Source organism: Elaeis guineensis, chromosome 4, assembly GCF_000442705.2.
Source record: "Elaeis guineensis isolate ETL-2024a chromosome 4, EG11, whole genome shotgun sequence".
Lineage (NCBI taxonomy): Eukaryota > Viridiplantae > Streptophyta > Magnoliopsida > Arecales > Arecaceae > Elaeis > Elaeis guineensis.
The window spans coordinates 3,869,290-3,888,772 of NC_025996.2; the positions used below are offsets into that span (position 1 = coordinate 3,869,290).

The following is a 19,483-nucleotide window of genomic DNA, read 5'->3' on the forward strand; positions in this document are numbered from 1 at the left end:
TTAGATTAGGCTTTGTCTATCCTTATCCGAACAAAGGAAAAGACAACTTTATGTATTAGCATGGTCAAGCGAGAATCCATGGCTTTAACCAACCTTGAAATGGTAAAGTGAATAATGACTAGCAGCAACGGTTTGGTGAATAGGCTCCATGGGCTTAATCAATCTTGAACCACAGATCTAAGAGAGTTAAGATACTATTACTCTCTGTTTGGTACGAAGGATTGATGGAGAAGGAAGGATGGATAGATTTTCTATCCATTCTGTCATATGTTTGGTAAAATATGGAATGATGGGTGGAAATGATTCTCTCCTTTGTTTGAAATAGGAGGAATAAGAAAAAGGATGGATGATATTTTACAAAACTATCTTTTGATAAAAATATTATTATGATCAATTTATAATATTTATTTATATTAAAAAATAAAATAATCTATAAATTTATAATCTTTATAATCTATAATTATATTAAAAATTATATAAATATTTAATTTAATATATGATTTCATAAATTAATTACTAATAAATTAATTATATAAATAACTAACTAATTTATAATTTAATTTAAATAGTTAATTAATATTATATAAATAGTTAATTAAAAAATAATAAATATAAATAGAGAAACAGAAGATAATCTAATTATTTAATTAAAATTATGAAAACTATATATTAAAATTAAAATAATAATAATAAAATTTAATAGTATATAATTAATAGTATATATAAAAATATATATAAATAATATTAATGAAAAATAGAATTATATTTTTATCAAAAAATTAATGAGGGTAATTTTTCAATATTAAAATCCATCATTCAATGCTCCATCCATCCTTCCTTCATTCTCTCTATTTGGGAGGATGCAAAATGGTGGGCCAGGGTGGATGGACAATCCATCTTTTTCATCCATCCTTTCTGTAACTTTTTGAACTAAATAGTGGATGGAGGCCATCCATCTTTCCAATTTCATCCATCCACTCTTTCATGATCCCAACCAAACACAGCATTAGTATCCATGTGGATCTTGAATGGATTAAAATTCATAGTTAAATTAGGGTATTTCAAGTTTAGAGTGTTTGTCAGAGAAATTACTTTAGGTGGCTTTTATCTAGAAGAATTTGATCACATAGGAAAGTTTTAGCATCATCTAAAGTAGTTTCTAGGATTTTTACAGGTCTGTTGATATGTGTTCTATGTCGTGCCCTAATGGTTTAGTTATACCTATTATGACTAAGGATTACATTGTCTTCTTTATAGATTCCTCAAATATTTCTCTTTCCCTTGTCTTTCCTATTTTCTTATTTATCCAATCATTAAGTAAGATTCAAAAAAAAAAAAATTTTGAAAAAAGCAGTTAAAATTCATTAATTGTTAATTCTTCTTCCAAGAGTCATACTAGAAATTTATCTCGCTAGTCTTGCTCAACCATGCTTTTGTCAATTTGACAACTAGCTATGACTATGCATACAATTCTAAAAAGAAGCCTCCTTTGTATTTAGAATTTTTGAATGTTGCCATGTTTATATCATAGTGATCCATCACAGTCTTTTGTATTTCCCTTCTCTTTTTAATACTCATTGATCCATCAAAAAAATCATTCCATTTGAAAATATAACATAGATCATGACATCATAGGCCATCTATGAAGTGGCGGCACTACATATAAAAGAAAATTAAAGTTTTTTTTTTTGGTGCAAAAATGGAGGAAGTGAGACACTTCCCTCAAATTTGTTGAAAAGAATAGAGAATGAGAACAATAATATGGAGGTTCATATGATGGTGTCTCTAGAAGGTAAAATCAGAATAGAGTTACAAAAACTTATACCATGCGACATGAAAGAGCTACATTAGATTTTTGTAGCTTTTAAGCACTACATATATATTGAAAACTCCACTAATTGATGTAATTTAATTGAATTGAATGGCTCGTGAATAGTTGGAATATTGCCATTTATGAATAAGTGAGATACCCTTTGCATGGTTGGTCGTGCTTGTGGTGTACCATGGATGCACGAAAATGCTATAATAGCCAGCAACAGCACTTCTTTTACCATATAAGCTGTAGGAGGTGAGATACGTTGATCTAACACATCAATGAATAACATCTGCCGGATGTCTGACGATGATAGAGAGAAGATAAGATCACCTGGATGCCTTCCCATTATTATTTCTAATATTACTATGCCAAAGCTATATACATCACATTTCTCATTCGCCTTTGTTGTGTATGAAAGCTCTGCAAAAATGTAAAAAAATGAATATCCTTTTTGTTTCCAATTTTAATAATTTTTTGAAATTTGACAAAAATGCCAAAATCTTGCTTCCACTTATCAGATGCAATTTTTGGCTTCCTTAAGTTATATATTAATTTTTGGAAATAATTTGATATTTGTAAAATAAATGTTATTATTGATGAATAGAATTTTATGCATAGTAGTGGTTTTTATTTCTTTTACTTTCCTAAAATGATTACCAGTTACATAATATAATTGTCATTAAAATAATTAATTATCTATAGGCACTAGTTTTTATTTAAATATCCAAGTTTTGGTATAGATAGATTCATAAATGAAAGATATAAGATACTAATCCTATTTTCAAATGGATGGCCAGCTATGTAAGACATTGAATTAGAAAAATAATGCAAAGTATAAGACATATAACGTACAAATAGAATTACTAAAATAATAAGGAGAAATTGGAAGCATGACTTACCTGGGGCAGTATATCCAATTGTGCCTGCTAGCATGCTCCAATTTGATAAATCAGGTCTTAAAATTCTTGCAGTGCCGAAGTCCGAAATATAGGCCTTGAAATCGGAGTCTAATAATACATTATTACTAGAAATATCCCGATGCACTATGGATGGATTGCAATCATGGTGCATATATGATAGAGCATGAGCCACGTCTTTGATAATATGAGCTCTTCTCTCCCAATTCAATTCCTCTGCTATTTCTTGACTATGAAGGTTGCTAGCTAAACTTCCTTTCTCAATATACTGATATATAAGAAATTTACAACTTGAATTTGAGCAAAACCCATGAAGTTTCACAATGTTGCGATGACGAATTCTAGTTAATGCTTGAATCTCGCTCTCGAAATCTTTCCCATCAAACATTCCTTCTATTGGATGAAGTTTTTTAACAGCCACCACTTGTTCCATTGGAAGTTCTACTTTATAAACTTTGCCATATGTTCCACTCCCGATGCAATATTTCTCATCAAAATTTTCAGATGCATTGATGATATAGTCATAGGTGACTCTTCCATCAAAATTCAATATCGAAAATAAATCGCCGACAATAACATCGTTATCCTTTTGCTTTGTAGGTTTTTCTCTCCTACAAAGAGCTATAGTGATGATGAAAGACATGCCTAAAAGAACCAAGCTGCCTAATATAGGAGTGATAGCAAAGAGTACAACATGGTTTTTAGTTGAATGTCGAGTGCTTGCAGTGGCTGATCCACAAGAAGGCAAACTTGGCACTTCACCACATAAACCTTTATTATGGATGAACCATTCTACTTGAGCATTTTGAAACAATTTGCTTCTTGGGATTGGGCCTTCCAAATTGTTGTATGATACATCAATTGATGACAAACTCAACATGCTTCCAAAAGATGAAGGAATGGCACCTGATAGATTATTGTGGGACAAGTTCAAAGATATTAAATATGTCAAACTTGCTAGTTGTGATGGTATCTTTCCTCCAAAAAAATTATGGCTCAGGTCAAGTAAATCTTGCAATCTTTCTAACTTTCCAATTTGAGAAGGAATGCTCCCATTGAGTTTATTTTTTCCCAATTTCAAGGTGCGCAAGTTAATGCAACCCTCTAATTGTTGGGGTATTAGGCCACTGATGTCATTGTTAGATAAATCAAGAATCTCTAGATTGGACAAATTTCCAAACTCTTTGGGAATTACTTCAGATATTTTGTTATTGCTCAAGGTTAAGTTGAACAATGACCTCATGGTACCTAACTCTCTTGGTATATCTCCTGTAAGTTGATTTGAAGAAAGGTCCAGGACTCTTAGTTGAAGCAATTTCCCTAATTCAGAGGGTATGTTCCCGGTAAGTAGATTTCCTGAAATCCTGAAGTATGTCAAATTTTGACAATATGCCCAACTTGGCGAGATTTGGCCGTATAATTGGTTGTAACTCATGTCAATGTAGTCTAGATTGGGGTATATCCCAAAGTCTTCAGAGATATTTCCTTTAAGATTGTTTCTTTCAAGACGAACCCTAAATAAGCTAGAGCAGGTTTTTAGACTTCTTGGAATGGGGCCCTCAAAGTGGTTGTTTTGTATAGTAAAATGTTGAAGTGCACCTCCTTTACAGATTTGTGAAGGTAGGTAACCAAATAAATTATTATCACTCATGTCTAGGACAACCAAGTTGGTGTGATTACCCAGTTCCTCAGGTAAAGAGCCGGACAATTGATTGCTAAAAGCACGAAAATCTATTAAAGTGGTGACGTTTCCTAAAGTAGAAGGGATGGAGCCACATAGTTGATTTTCAGTGATATGTAGAATTCTTAAGTTCACTAGTTTGCCTAATTCATGAGGGATGATGCCGGATAAATTATTTACACCGAGGTGCAAGGTGTTGAGTTTGGTGAGATTGCCTACACTAGAAGGGATGGAACCTCTTAAATTATTGTATGAGATTGCTAGATTCGTGAGGTTAACTAGATTGCCAAGTTCATGGGGTATATTACCAGAGAATAGGTTTCTATGAAGATAAAGCAATTTTAGGTTGGTTAGGTACCAAGGATTGAAGGGATGGAGCCCGATAGTTGATTTTCTCCGATATCTAGATCACTTAAGTTCACTAAATTGCCTAATTCATAAGGGATGGTGCTAGAGAGATTATTTACGCCAAGGTGCAAGATTTTGAGTTTGATGAGATTGCCTAAAGTGGAAGGGATGGAACCTATTAAATCATTGTATGAGATTGTTAGATTCGTGAGGTTAACTAGATTGCCTAGTTCATGGGGGATATTACCAGAGAATAGGTTTCTGTGAAGGTAGAGCTGTCTTAAGTTGGTTAGGTTAACAAGGATTGAAGGGATGGAGCCTGATAGTTGATTTTCTGCGATATCCAGATCACTTAAGTTCATTAGGTTGCCTAATTCATGAGAGATGGTGCCAGATAAATTATTTACGCCGAGGACCAAAGACTTGAGTGTGATGAGATTTCCTAAACTGGAAGGGATGGAACCTATTAAATAATTATATGAGATTCTTAGCTCCAAGAGATTAACTAGATTGCCTAGCTCATGAGGAATATAACTAGATAATTGGTTTCTATAAAGGTAAAGCAACCTTAGGTTGGGTTGGTGGTCCAGTGAGATTGTTTTGGGATAAACGAAGTGCATGTAGACTCTTGAGCTGACCAATCTCTGGAGGCAGTGCGCCTGTGAATTTGTTCGAGGAGAGATCGATCTCAATCAGGCTAGAGAGGCTGGCAAAAGCGATGGACAGATTGCCGGAAAGGTGATTGTGGGAGAGATCGAGGGAGGTGAGAGCGAAAAGCGTGCTGATGCGGGGCGGGATTGTTCCAAAGAAGTAGTTGCGTCGGAGGTGGAGGTGAGTGAGAGATGGGAGGGCGGAGAAGTTGAGGCTATCGAGCTTACCTACCAAGCCCGCACGAGGTAGGCTGATGCCAGTGATCACAGCTCGGCCTCCATTATTCTCCGTGCAAGTGATACCATACCACATGCAAGTATAGTTGGAGAGAGACCAAGAACTGAGTTGTTGCGCATGTGAATTTTGAAAGGTGGATTTCCAGTGAAGCAGAACTCTCGCTTGGGATTCAAGGATTGAAGAAGCAGTGGTCGCAGCAACTGCCATCGCTGATGAGTAGTGAAGAATTAGGAAGAAGGATAGCAGGAGGCGGCCGGTGGATAGGAGATTCAGAGAGAGGGATTGGGAGTGGGAATGCCTGCGACCAGGATCCATAATTAATTAATTAATATGGCTCTCTAGGGGGTTTCGTGGGCTCTAGTTTTGTTGGTTGGTACCGAAATGCGGATTCGAGCGCCTTACTTATAGACCGAGGGAGCACGTTCCCCACGATTCTTGGGCTGTTCATCATATCAAAAAAAAAAAAGACTCTGATCAAACTGATAGGCATATATGTTTCTTTCAGTGGCCATGAACGATGAGTCGGTGATCGTGAAATAAAAATATATTTCTTTGACTCTCCTACGTAGTGCTGCATCTTTCATGGAAAAAAAAAAAAGAAAAGGCCAAAGGAAGCAAGCTGTCTCTCAGTGGTCCCCCCCGCCTACCGGGTCATGGTTTTGAAGCACCCCACCATGGCCCTCATTCACGGCCTTTTGGCTTCTCTGCAATCCATGACCCTTTTCATTGTCCATGTAAAAAGGATCAACGAACGAGAACAAGTATGCAAAATCTGCTATCCTATAGAATTGATCTAATGAGCACAATAGAAGTCTCCAAAGTTACAAGACGAGTAACATTTCATGATTTTTTTTTTTGGTAAATAGTAACATTTCATGATTGAAATCCTGTAGTTCTCACAGAACATATTTCCAGTCAAGAACCAAGTCCATGTTATTCTGTTTTCGATAATATGTCAAAAATCGTGCATTCCAATTTGATTAATAAAATTAGGGAGAAGTGTCTCGCTGCCTCCATTTTAACTCGAAAAAAGAACAATAAGTCAAACATCAGTTCATATTAGTTGGTTTATTGGTCAACTTTTTTTTTCTCACAAATGCTGTTTGATTAATGCTAGATTAAAAAATCCTCCCTAACCATCCAGTGGTTGTGCAAAGGCTAAGCAGCCTATCATCTCTATTAGATTAGAAATTTGAGAGGCTTGTAGCAGCCAGCGGAGCCAGGGGGTGATTTTTTTTTTTTTTTGGGGGGTAAAACAGCCAGGGGGTGATTGAATGCAATGCAAGTCACCTTGGTAGATGAGAGCAAAACTACTTATAAACCATTCTTGGCGCTTGGCACTTCAATCACCCACTTAAACCTCCAGGGCTGCCCAAAAAAAAAGAATGCAATGCAAGGCGACATCTACTTATGATTCTCTCTTGCATGGCATGACTTAGTTATACTTATGCCCAGTCTTTCACGGTGGGGTGTGGGGCCTCGTGCATTCCATCGTGAGGAAGGACAACGTCTTGGACTTGGCAGCGGCCAGATATCAGCCCTTGCAGCATGGTTTCTTTGCTTTCCATATATTTCCAACTGAGAGTTCGGTAAGTCAAGGGACTTCAACTTTCAAGAGTCCCCACTGCCTCAGAAACGGACGTTTACTAGATTTATCTAGGTCTTTCCTTTTTTTTTTTTGGTAGAAGATTTATCCAGGTCTTTAAAGGAAACAACCTATGAAGGGGACGAGGTTTTCCTGTCCTCATCTTTGGTTCACTTTTTTTCCCCTCCTCCCCCCAGTTGTAGTGTACCTGCTATGGCTTTCCTACAAAAATACCCTTTTTCTTTTTTTCTTTTTTTGGGCATGATGGACACAAATAATACATACAGACCTGTTCTACCCGAGTTATTTGACTCTGAACTAACTAGAAAAATTTCTCTAGGATTTTGGTTAACAAGTAATGGAATGCTGAAATGGGCATTGAAATGGATCACTTTCGGCAACTGACATCTTAATCTTAGTAGATGAGGCCTTGTCTAGCCGAATCCAAGTAAAGAAAAAGAAGATTTTAAGTAATTAGCATGGTGAAGCAAGAGTCCGATCTGAAAGGATAGGCTGACTTCCAAAGCAAGCACTACCTCTATTTCTTTCAAAAATGATATCATGTAAATTATTTAGTTTTTTTGCCTCCAAGGTGTCAGGAGTGCATAAAGATTAGAAGGCTGATCATCAAGATTTAAACTGGGGGTCAGAGAAGGCCATATGCCTATAGTAAATGGAATCTTCTAGAAAAAATGAGATGGTTAGCTCCACTCTTGCGCCACACACTAGATAGCCCAAGTTAATCATCCAGCTCTTTTTCGAAAAAAAGCTTGCTGGTCTGTAATGCATTCTTCTATACTGGTGATAGAAATATTTTAACTTTTTCCAATATAGCTACCTTTTAGAGTGCTTTGTAGTAAGGAAAAAGGAGACCATCATTATTGATAAATTATATCAAGAATCAACCATGAGGTATCATTCTTTGAAGTTTTCAAACTAGTAAATCTGCAATCGGGAGTGTTTGATTGGAAAAGGAAGGACCTCAAGAGTTTCAAGTTGATTTGATTCGTAAACGAAGAGCAGCCCATGCAGTCTGATATTCTATACTTCTATCTTAGATTTCTTCAACTCCATTTTGAGGCAATTAAAGGATTAAGGGACCGTAGCTCCCAGCGATGTGGCCGTTCTAGCTGCAAAGGAAAAAGCAGGGCAAAGGGGAAAACAAGGGATTGTTGCCAACTATTATGGATCATTTTTTTGTGGGTAAATACCATAAGAAAGTTGATCAATTTTTTTATTGACCAACTTACCCATGTTCTTACACTTTTCAAGATCGGTAAGTTACTTTACCCCGAACAATATTTACCCATAAAATGAAAAAAAAAATTTATCCATCCAAAGGATGGCTAAATCATTTTTCTATCAGCTAGTAAAGTAGGCATTTAATGCAATACCTAAAATGCCCATCTTCATTTTCAATATCTCCATCGTTCATACTTAATAACATAGTCAAATCTAAAAAGCATAAGGGACATCACGAAGAATATGGTTAAATTTTACCAACTTATTAAGAAAGTAGTAACGTAAAAAAATATAGGTAATAAATTTCGAAGCCACTTTTCTATATTAAAAGAACATAGGTAAATTATTTTTTATCTAAATATTATCCGAAAAATATTTATCAGAAAAGTATGGATTCTCAAGCAAATCTTTTACTGCAAAAGAACGGCCCTCTAGGATAAATGGTGGTGGTCATTTTCTCTTCTCTAAATAATGTTACAGAATTTGGATTTACTTTCAATCAAAAAAAAAAGAGGATTTTTTCGAAACAAGATTGCCCACATTCTAATGACCAGCTTCTTATGGTTTTATTCAAAAAATAATTGTAATCTTAATTTTGCTATTATCATAAAAAGATTTCTGAAATAAACATTTCACTTGCCACTCTTCTTTCATATAAGGTTGTATTATATGGATGAAAAAATTGTTGTGGAACAAAAGATGATTTTAGAAATTGTAGTGCTTCTAAAATCGAAGTGGATTTGGAAAGGTGGAGCAGCCCATGGCTTTATTTCTATTAGGTTAAAAATTTAGCTCTCCAACTCTCTAACTCTCTTATATTCAATTCAGCTTTTGCAGAGGCTTGCTGCAGCCAGTGGAGCCACAGGTGGATTGAAAGTTGAAAAGGACTTTATCGGGCGATGCGTCAATGTCTTATTGGAGGGGGAATGGAAGCGAGATTTTTCTTTCAAGCAGTACGATGCACGAATTAATCTTTTGTAGTGCTATTTTACAACCTATTGCTATTTACTGTGGAAGAGAAAGAAGAAACAGGGGATCAGAAAAAAAAAAATGAAAAGGCGGCGGGGGGGGGGTGGGGGTTTTAGCTGAATTAAATGGGAATGATTTCGATGACATAATTGTACATTGTACAATTATGTAATGCCTGTTATAGCAGAATAATGATTAAATAATGCCATAACTGAATTCCAAAATATGGAAATAGGCTGACATCCTAATTGGTACGTATATTCCCTATCAATTACCAAAAGTAAATTTGCATATAGGAAGTTTCTTTTTTTTTTTTTTGGTACTAAAATAGGAAGTTTCTTTAGTGTAACAATTGACGCATCAGTATGTCCTCGGTCTCCAGTGAGTTGTTTTTTTTCGGTCTCAGTGAGTTGTTTTCTGACTGTAGTCCGCAATGATGGTAGAGTTGGAAAAATTGCATGGTTTAGCGGATTATATATCACATCTTATATAAATAAACAAATGCATGAAAAATTTGCAGATCGATGCATAGACTACCAAGCTTAATACATGTAGTATTGATAACCAATCCGTTGGAAAGAAATTCAGTTTTTTCTGCCAGTTCAATACAGTTTTTTCTTCTTTTGCCTCATGCCCTCATGTCTGTAAATTTAAAATACTTTTCTGTTATTGTAGGACTTACTATTTCAGCTTGTCTCTGGGGTTGTATTTATAACAATACAATTGATTAGAACTACTTTAATTAAGGCCAATAATGCTAAATCTTTCTTTCTAGTATACTTGGTTGGGAGGTCTTTTAGTATTTACAAGGACAGGGACATGGCTGTCTTTAGCTGGAGCTAAGACTTGCTATGCTTTTTCCTATTTTGCCATTTTTCTTTTTTTCTTCAAAACATGAAAAGAATGATTCAGAACAGTTCAGCACTGTCGATTCTGGATGCAAATGAAAGGAATAGAAGATATGATCTGATTGTTTTCACTTTATCCTGTCTGATCTTTTCTACATGCTACTTTGCTTCCCACTTAGAATCCTTGGTCTTTTTGAGTTGCAAGGCGTCACTCACCACACACGAAAGCTTTCAACCCCACTGGATCTGTTGTGATTTTTTCAGGATTTCTCATATTCCCCACCACCAATAACTGTCTGACGTTGGGTAATGGCTGATGATGGTAAGCAACCAGCTGCGATCATCTTTGCTAGATGAGATATATTGGATCTTTGTAAGGGTGAGCAAAAACAGAACCTCAACCATCAAACCAGTGAAACCGAACAAACCATAGTTTGGTTTGGTTTAAAATTTTATTCGGTTTGATTTGGTTGGTTTTTGACATATAAAAAATAGGTTTGGATTCATTCAATTTGTCAATAAATAAAGCCGTTCTCAAACCGAACCAAACCAGCCTTAATAAAACGATTCATTTTGATTATGGTGTTATTTATGTTGAGTATTAATATATTAAAAAATAATTCTGGATTTATGGTGTTGTTTATCCATTTGGTTTTGTGTTGATTAGCCTTAAATCCTAGTGACTTACTTGCTGATTATTTATTTTTATTGTAATGTATTGGGATCTTTATTTAATCTTAATGATGGTATTTGTTTAAAAATTTTATTTTGTTGAGTGACAATATCTTATGTCAATTTAAATCATTTTACTTGATAAATTCTCTTGGTGTACTCTTATATGAAAAGAAAATAAGTCTTCATGAATCACAATATAATATATATATATATATATATATATATATAAACCGGTAAACCAAACCAAATCAGACTGTTTAAACTATGTTGGTTTGATTTGGTTTCAATCTTTATTGGTCAGTTTGGTTTCTAGAAATGCCAAACCGTTCAGGGCTGGTTGGCTTAGATTTGAGCATGAAACCAGTCCAAACCAAACCATGCTCACCCCTAGATCTTTGTGCTCTGTGCTTGAAGTTTAATGACGCTACTGGAAGCTTGTGGACTGATTGCAGATATAGTCTGATTAAATGCTGAAGTAAAGAATGTGGTTCCAGGTGGAACATGTAAACATTTGTTTGGGTGCAAAAGATCATGTCAATGGTCCTCACAAGCTGTCAACTTCTGGTACCATAAGCTAGCAGCAGGTAAAACTTAAACATTGAGAGAATCCTTTGATTAGCTATCAACATATTATATATCCAATATATTGCCTAGTTTTGTAGCTATGCTTGTTATATTAGAGAATTGCCCTTTGGCATGGAGTGTATTCATCAATAATTTGAATAATACTGCATGTGTTTGACAACTTTGGTCGATGATTGCACAAGATTTGTCCATCGACCGCCTTCTGTTTCACTGGGATGTAATGCTAGTGCTTGACAGGTCTTCAGGTGAAAGTAGAGTGAAAATATTAGCACAGTATTAGTGCGTGATGGTACTGTTGATAGGGTAATGCATCGGGGTTTTGCCTTCTTGTTGCTTTGAGGGACCCCTTTGCATTTGCTTCTTTTCACCATGGAGATTGTCTGAAACGGCAATTGACACCCATTACTAGCATCAATACAACATAAAAGCTATAGTAGCATTATTTTCGCATAAATAGGTTTTTTCAATTTTAAAGGTTTTTCAACTTAGAAAAGCATTTATAGTTAGTGTGGAGGTTTTGTAGTCTCATCGTGCAAGTCAGATCTCATTTAATTTGTTTATCTGCTGATCCCAAGACTTTCATATTTTTGTAGAAGTTTCTGAGAAATTATTTCACATTTCCCGATTTTTTTTTTCTTTTTTCTTTTTGGCTATTTGTTTTGGCTTTTGCAGAGCTTAAGTTGGTTTGAACTTTGAAGACAAAGTGGTTAGCACAATGTCAAGCTACGTGCTTCTGGATTAGATGCTAGAACTGGCATCAAGACGCAGGGAAATTGTGCAGTACGACAGAGTTGGTTGTTGCAATTTTCAAATATCCACGCCACATCCTCAGTAGCGAGTAGGATCCTCCGTCAAAAGTCTGGAGGCTCTTCCAGCCAGGTCAGCTAATGAGAGGGTTTGAGAGTGACAGAAATCGTCTATGTGAACTCACCCAATGCATAAATCAATTGAAGAAAATGCCTTAACGAAGAGCCGCGAAAACATATTTGAAGAATGGTTAGCCAGTTTGTTATTGTTACATTTATTTCGAAAAAGGAATAAGGGCTTGGAAAGAAGTATTGAGGTTTGGTGTGAGCACAGCATTTCTCATTATAGAATGCCTGTGGGTGGGGTAGCCTTTTTTATGATTTGATTAAATACTTTTTATCCGTTCTTATTCAATTTGAAGCAAGTTTGGTCTCGGTCCGGTGTAGTTTATTTGCTTATCAATTACATGGTCGGCTGCTCTCACTGGTTTTTTCTGGCTTCAATTGGATATTTTTGGATGGGCTTAGTTTGGGGGGAATTTTTCTTGATGGAATGCTGATCATTAACAATTTAACCAATTTCGGTCTGGGTTCGGTTTAATCCAAGCCATTTTGAGCCCCACACTTGGATTTTGGTATGCACCATTGGGGTCAGCTGTCTTTACATGGCAATGTCTTTTGTTGTGAAATGGCTATCACATTATATCAGTTGCTTTCTCTAAAGCTGTGCTTTCTGTCACCAAGGGGCTAAGCTTACTTTCAAATGGTCGAGTCATTAGAGAGAATATTACAGGGCATGAGGAAACTTGGATGAGAATATAGGCAAAATATCAATATTGAATGGCCGAAATGATGAAACATTTGCACGGCCTGAGACATCAAAGTGCGGGCTACATAGGCTTTCTTTAAGGTAGCATTGTCGCAAAAGAACCCTATTCCAGTTGAAAAGCTCTATACGACATTCTTAGGCTCACATCATCCTGCATTTTTGATAGCTTGCAAATTTGCAGAAGGATATGGTTGGCATCTGCTTACTCTAATCAGCCTGAAGTAGCACCGAACTCTTGCCTTACCCCCCCCCCCCCCTCCCCATCCTCCCCCCCCCCCCCCCCCTCCCCCCCCCTCCCCGGTTTCTTCTTTTTTTTTTTCGCCTCCCCCTCCCCTCCCTCCGTCCCCCCCCCCCCCGTAAGTTTCTTCATTTTTTTTTTTTCGCACTCCCCTTCGCTCCGATTTGCCGGCCGCCCGGTCGCTTCGTTCTCGAAAGCCGATCCGAAGAACCCTCCTGCCCGCCTTCGTTTAGCTTTAGCTCCAAATGTTGAGCCCTTCCTAAGTAACATGTTTAGCAAATTCTTAGGGACCAGATACAGACCTTGCAACAAGCTATGAAGTGGATGAGGTTTTCCTGCCCTCATCTTTGATTACCTTTCTCCCCTTCGTCCCCCTGCTGTAGCGGACCTGCTACGAGAGCTTGCAGGCTTCCTACACAAATAATACATACAGACCTGTTATACCTGAGCTATTTGAATGTGACCCAAAATCTTCCGAGAGTGAGCCCGCACTAACTTGAAGAAGTTCTCCTAAATTTTGATTAACAAGCATTCGAATGATGAAATGGGCATTAAATTGGATGACTTTCAGCAATAGACATCTTAAATGTAGTACTTTTGGCTTTATCTATTTGAATCCAAGTAAAGAAAAGAGAATTTTAGGGGGTCATTGGTTCATGACTGAAATCAAAATGGAAATCTGGATTGGAATTGAAATCGGAATGGCCAAATTTCTTGGAGTGTTTGATTCGTGACCGGAGTTGGAATTGGAATCGGAATAAAAATTTGTATCCTTGGGGGAGAGTAGGATATAATTAAGTCTTAGATAAATTGGCTATTCTGATTCCACCTAGAATCGAATGGAAAAAATTTATTAGAGTAGAGATATAATTAAGTCTTAGATAAATTGGCTATTCTGATTCCACCTTAGAATCGGAATGGAACTCCTCCATCAGATGGTTGGAATGAGAGTCATCCATTCCCATTCCGATTCTAGATGCCAACTCCCTTCGATCAAACATCCCTTAAGTCATTAGCATGGTTAAGCAAAATTCATGGCCTTAACCAACTTTGAAATAGTGAACTGAAAACTGACTAACAACGATAGTGCGGCGAATAGGCTCCATGGTTTTATTCAACCTTGAACCATGGACCCAAGAGTGTTAAGAGCAAGCTTGGATATCTATTACTTTCTATGTAGTGTTGAATAGATTAAAATTCATACGTAAGTTAGGATTATAATCCTACTTTTTAGTATTTGTTAGCGAAATTGCTTTAGGTAGCTTTTATCTGGAAGAATTTGATTATATGGGAAAGTTTTAGCATCATCTAGACTAGTTTTTAAGATTTTAGCCTAATGACTTAGTTATATCTGCTATTGACTAAGGTTTGCTTTGTCTTCTTTATAGATTCCTCAAATCCTTCTCTTCTTTTATCTTTCACTTTTTTTTTTTCAACATTTATCCAATCTTTAAGTAAGAATAGTAAATTTATTTTTTTTAAAAAATCATGTAAAATACATTAATTGCTAATTCTTCTCCAAAGAGTCATACTACAAGTTTATCTTGCTAGTCTCAACCATGCTTTTGTCAATTTGACAACCAACTGTGACCGTGCATACAATTTAAAGGGAAGTCTCTTTTGCAGTTAGAGTTTTTTGGATGTCGCTATAGTTATATCACAGTGATCCGTCATAGACTTTTGCTTTTCCCCTCTCTTTTTAATACTCATTGATCCATCAAAAAAATCATTCCACTTGAAACTATAACATGGATCATGACACCATAGGCCATCTATGAAGTGATGATGCTACGCATAAAAAGAAAAGTAAAGAAAACATTTTGTTTTGTTTTTTGGGGAATAGTTAATGAGAACAATAGTGCAGAGGTTCATATCATGGTGTTTCTAGAAGGTAAAAATGAGTTACACTAACTTACACCATGCAACATGAAAGGCCTGCATCGGATTTTGTAGGCTTTAAGCACTACATCTATTTTAAAAAGTCCATTAATTTATACAATTTAATCGAAATGGGGATTGGAGCGCCTTACTTATAGACCCAGGCATATGCGTTCACGACGACTTTTGGGCTGTTCACCAAATTTAAAAAAAGACTCTCGGATCGAACTGATACTGTGCATGTTGCTTTCAGTAGCTATGAAACATGAGTCCACCATGATGGAGAAATAAATATATATTTCTTTGATTCTCGTAGTCTTGCATCTTTCATCCGAAAAAAGGCCAAAAGAAAGCAAGCTGTCTCTCGGTGACCCCCGCCTACCGGGTCATGGTCCATGCGTTCTTGGAACAATAAATTAAGGACCATAACATCATTATAGGCTGTTTGGAATATGGCTCCAATGCAAACCAAATAATAACAAATATGATGTAACTTCAAGATATGGGCTTCCAAAATTTGCAGCAGGATATGGTAGGACATCAACTTCACTCCTAAATAACATCTTTAGTAAACTCTTAGGGACTTGGACGCAGCTAGCTAGCCGCTGAGCTTCCTGTAACATTTGCTGACTAGATTCAATCAAAAACGTTTACTGACTAATTGCTTATCTTAGTGGTTGTAATAAGATGTACAGCTGCTGGTGCAAAGTCTCTTTTGTCTGAGATCATAACCTGACAAATTTCAGCATTTGAGTTGGACTAATTCTATTTTCTTATCTCGTGGATTATGAAGACTCTAGATAGCTTGGAGAACATGATTGTAATTTGTTTTAGTAGGCTAGCTTTTAGTATTTCCAAAAAAAAAAGAAAAAAAAAGGGAATGCAAATCAACATCTACTTATAATTCTCTCTTGCATGGCATGACTTGGTCATACTTATGCCCAGTCTTTCACGGTAGTGTGTGGGGCCTCACCGCAATGCGGTGCACGTGTAGGATATAATATTATAAAGTGCTCTGATGGGAGGGGAGGTATGGAAACGAATGGCTATGATTGATATGGTACACTGTCACATAGAACATGTGGTGTAGGATATGATTTCTCCCACCAACCAAAAAAAAAGAAGGCTAGAGCATGACTTTAACCTTCAAGATTTCCCACTGCCTGAGAAAGCAAACGCATCCTAAATGTACCCAAGTCTTTAAAGGAAACAAACTATGAAGTGGAGGAGGCTTTCCCACCCTCATCTTTGGTTCATTTTCTTTCCCCTTATCCTAGTTGTAGTGTACCTACTACCCAAATAATTTTTTTTTTTTGATGATAGGCACAAATAATACAAACAGACCTGTTCCACTCGAGCTATTTGACTATGACCCACACAATCTTTCTAGAGCGAACCAGAGCCAACAAGAAGTAGTTCTCTTGGATTTTGGTTAACAAGCATTGGCATAATGAAATGGGCACTAAAATGGATCGCTTTCGGCAACTGACATCTTAATTTTTGTACATTAGGCCTTGTCTAGCCGAATCCAAGTAAAGGAAAGGAGGATTTTAAGTCATTAGCATGGACAAGCAACTACAAGGTTAGGCTGAATTCCAAAGCTAGCACTATCAAGAATATTGCTTTAATAAATGATATTATGTAAATTATTGAGTTTTTGATGTTGGACTTCGTTCTAAAAAGTAATGAATTCGTTGCCAGATAATTGATTACTAAAAATGTGTAGGTCAGTGAGGCTTCTAAATTATCAAAAGGCTGAGGATGTTTGCCAGGAATCTGATTTGTATGGAGGTCCCGGGCGGTCAGCTTGGTCAGGTTTTCTAAACTTGGGGGAATAGAACCTGTCAAATTATTATCACAGATTATTAAAACGATCAAGTCCACTAGGGTGGATGGTGCCAGAGAAGTTGGTGAGGTTTCCAAGGCTAGGAGTGTGGAACCTGTCAGATGGTTATCACTAACTCCCAATTGCTCTAGTCTGTAAACCATTCCTGGTTCGCTGTGAATGTGACATTGTGACCGGATGGTTTGTTCTGGTAAAATCTGAAGAGTTCATGGATTGGTCAGTAAGTCACCAAGGGCTGAAGGGATGGAGGCAGAGAGATTGTTTTTGGCCAAGTGTAGTTCACAGATTGTAGCAGCCACCGAAGCCACGGGGGGGAATGAAAGTTGGTAGGGGATTTACTGGGCGATGCATCAATGCCTCATTGGATGGGGAATGGAAGCGATCGAGACTCTTCTTTCAAACGCTACGATGAAGAAAATGAAGTCATGATTCGTCTTCTGTATTGCTGTTTTACACATTGGCCTTTGCTATTTCCCATAAATTTATTTTTACGAGGAAGACTGATGTATATCTGAAATATAAAAATAATGTATGTATTTTTCTAATAAATCTAGGTTAGAGAGTATTTGGTTTTGAGTATGGAGCAATGCAGGGCTATGGTTGTTTCTTTCACGTGAGTTCGGGCTAACCTCATCCCGCCACCCTCCATCCCCCCTCACACACGCCTCCACTCATCCCGCCACCCTCCATCCCCCCTCTCACACGCAGCCACCCACCAACCCATTAAATGTTACGACCTACTTTGACGTGAGTTTGGACTAAAGTCCAGCGCTTTCCCACTTCATATCTCTCTCCACAGACACAAACTTGGGACAAGCCATCCAAAAAAAGATGACTCGTCTCTCGCTGCCTCGCATGCTTCTCGGTCTTTTCGCTCCCACACGTTCTTAGCTTCGAAATATTTCCTTCTAGAATTCTACAGAGCTACAAGTTTTCCTTCTTTAGTCAAAGTTTCACTTATCCATTTTTTTTCACTTTAAAACTAATCCTCTGTAACTAAAGAAGTCCGTGGATTATTCTTATCTGTAAATTTCATTTTACTAAATTTTGACTCGGGAAAGCAAGATCCTTCCCCCATTTTGATGAGAAAAATTTTTCGTGCACCGCACATGGTGCGGAATAAGTGTGCACGGTGATTGGCAAATTTTCTAATGCTCCGTGCGTGAGCTAATCACCGCCCACTATGCACAAAAAATTTTTCTTTTGATGATAGTGATTGCAGGCATGTTTGAGATCCACGAGGCACGGCCCAATTAATACGCTCTCCAGCGAGTGGGCTCGCTCCTCTAAGAAAACCCAATAGAGGAGTCGGATCCATGGGTCTATGTAGAGTGTTAATGCAAAGCTGGGTTGTTTGATTAAAAAAATTAAAAAAAAAAAAAAAAAAAAGCAAGGCAGGGGTGCGAACATGTCGGATCGGATTAAGTTGGATTCGATAACCACGGAACAGAATAATCACTTAAGAAGCTAATAGTTAACAAAGTAGGATGCCATCAGTTGTAATGTTAGAAGACTAGAGGAGAGAAGGTGAGTATGATGCATATGGAGCTGAAACATCAAATTTAGAATTTACGGCCTGAGATTAGATTAACTGGGAGCATGAAACTTTGTGTGCACGTATGAGCACAAAAATATGATGCATAAACGCAGGACCTGAGGCCAATCGAGCTCTGGGTTTGAAAATTTAAGCAGGGAACTATGGCCCTGACGACTTGGTGCGGGCCATGACTACTTGGTGCGGGCCATGTGAAGAAACTAGACCACAAGCTGGTTCCTGGATCCAGTCATCCACTTGATCGAATAGATGATGGGCGTTAGTGACATAGTGAAGGAAAAAACGACTAGCAGTGATGATGCAACGGATAGGCTTGATGGCCTTAACCAACCGTTGAATCATGGACGAGCTAGGAGCGGGCCTATAAGATAAATTATTCTGTATAAAAGGTGGAATAGATTAAATTCATACTTAAATTATGAATATTGCTAGTTTAGAGTGTTTATCAGAGAAATTATTTTAGGTGGCTTTTATCTGGAAGGCTTACATCATGCATGCTAGTTTCTAGGGTTTTTACATGTCTGTTTACATGTTCCATTTCATGTGCTAATGCTTTAGTTATGTATGTTATCTTCTAAGGATTGTTTCTTCTTCTTTGTAGATTCCTCCAATCTCTCCCCTTTGTCTTATTCTCTTCTGTTGTTTCCTTTTTTTATTTCTCAATATTTATTCAACCTTAACTAAGATTCAGCAACTTAATTTTTTTAAAAATTCTCAGTTAAAATACATTAATTGTTATTCTTCTTCCGACCAAAATTGGTTACATGATTGAAGATTCATGCTTTTGCATGCATATGGATGGACTCAACTAGCTGGTCCTTAGGGTCTTCAACGACC

The 19,483-nt window shown here is 37.0% G+C and overlaps 1 protein-coding gene across 1 annotated transcript; it reads right to left on the minus strand.

Moving 5' to 3' along the window:
- Positions 1-1,637: 1,637 nt before the first annotated feature.
- Positions 1,638-6,175, minus strand: LOC105044262 (uncharacterized). The gene is given in 4 exon segments (XM_029264279.2): positions 1,638-2,236; positions 2,716-4,770; positions 4,773-5,338; positions 5,340-6,175. Coding segments are annotated over 4 exon segments (3,612 nt in total). The 5' UTR covers positions 5,966-6,175; the 3' UTR covers positions 1,638-1,871.
- Between the last annotated feature and the right edge of the window lie 13,308 nt (positions 6,176-19,483).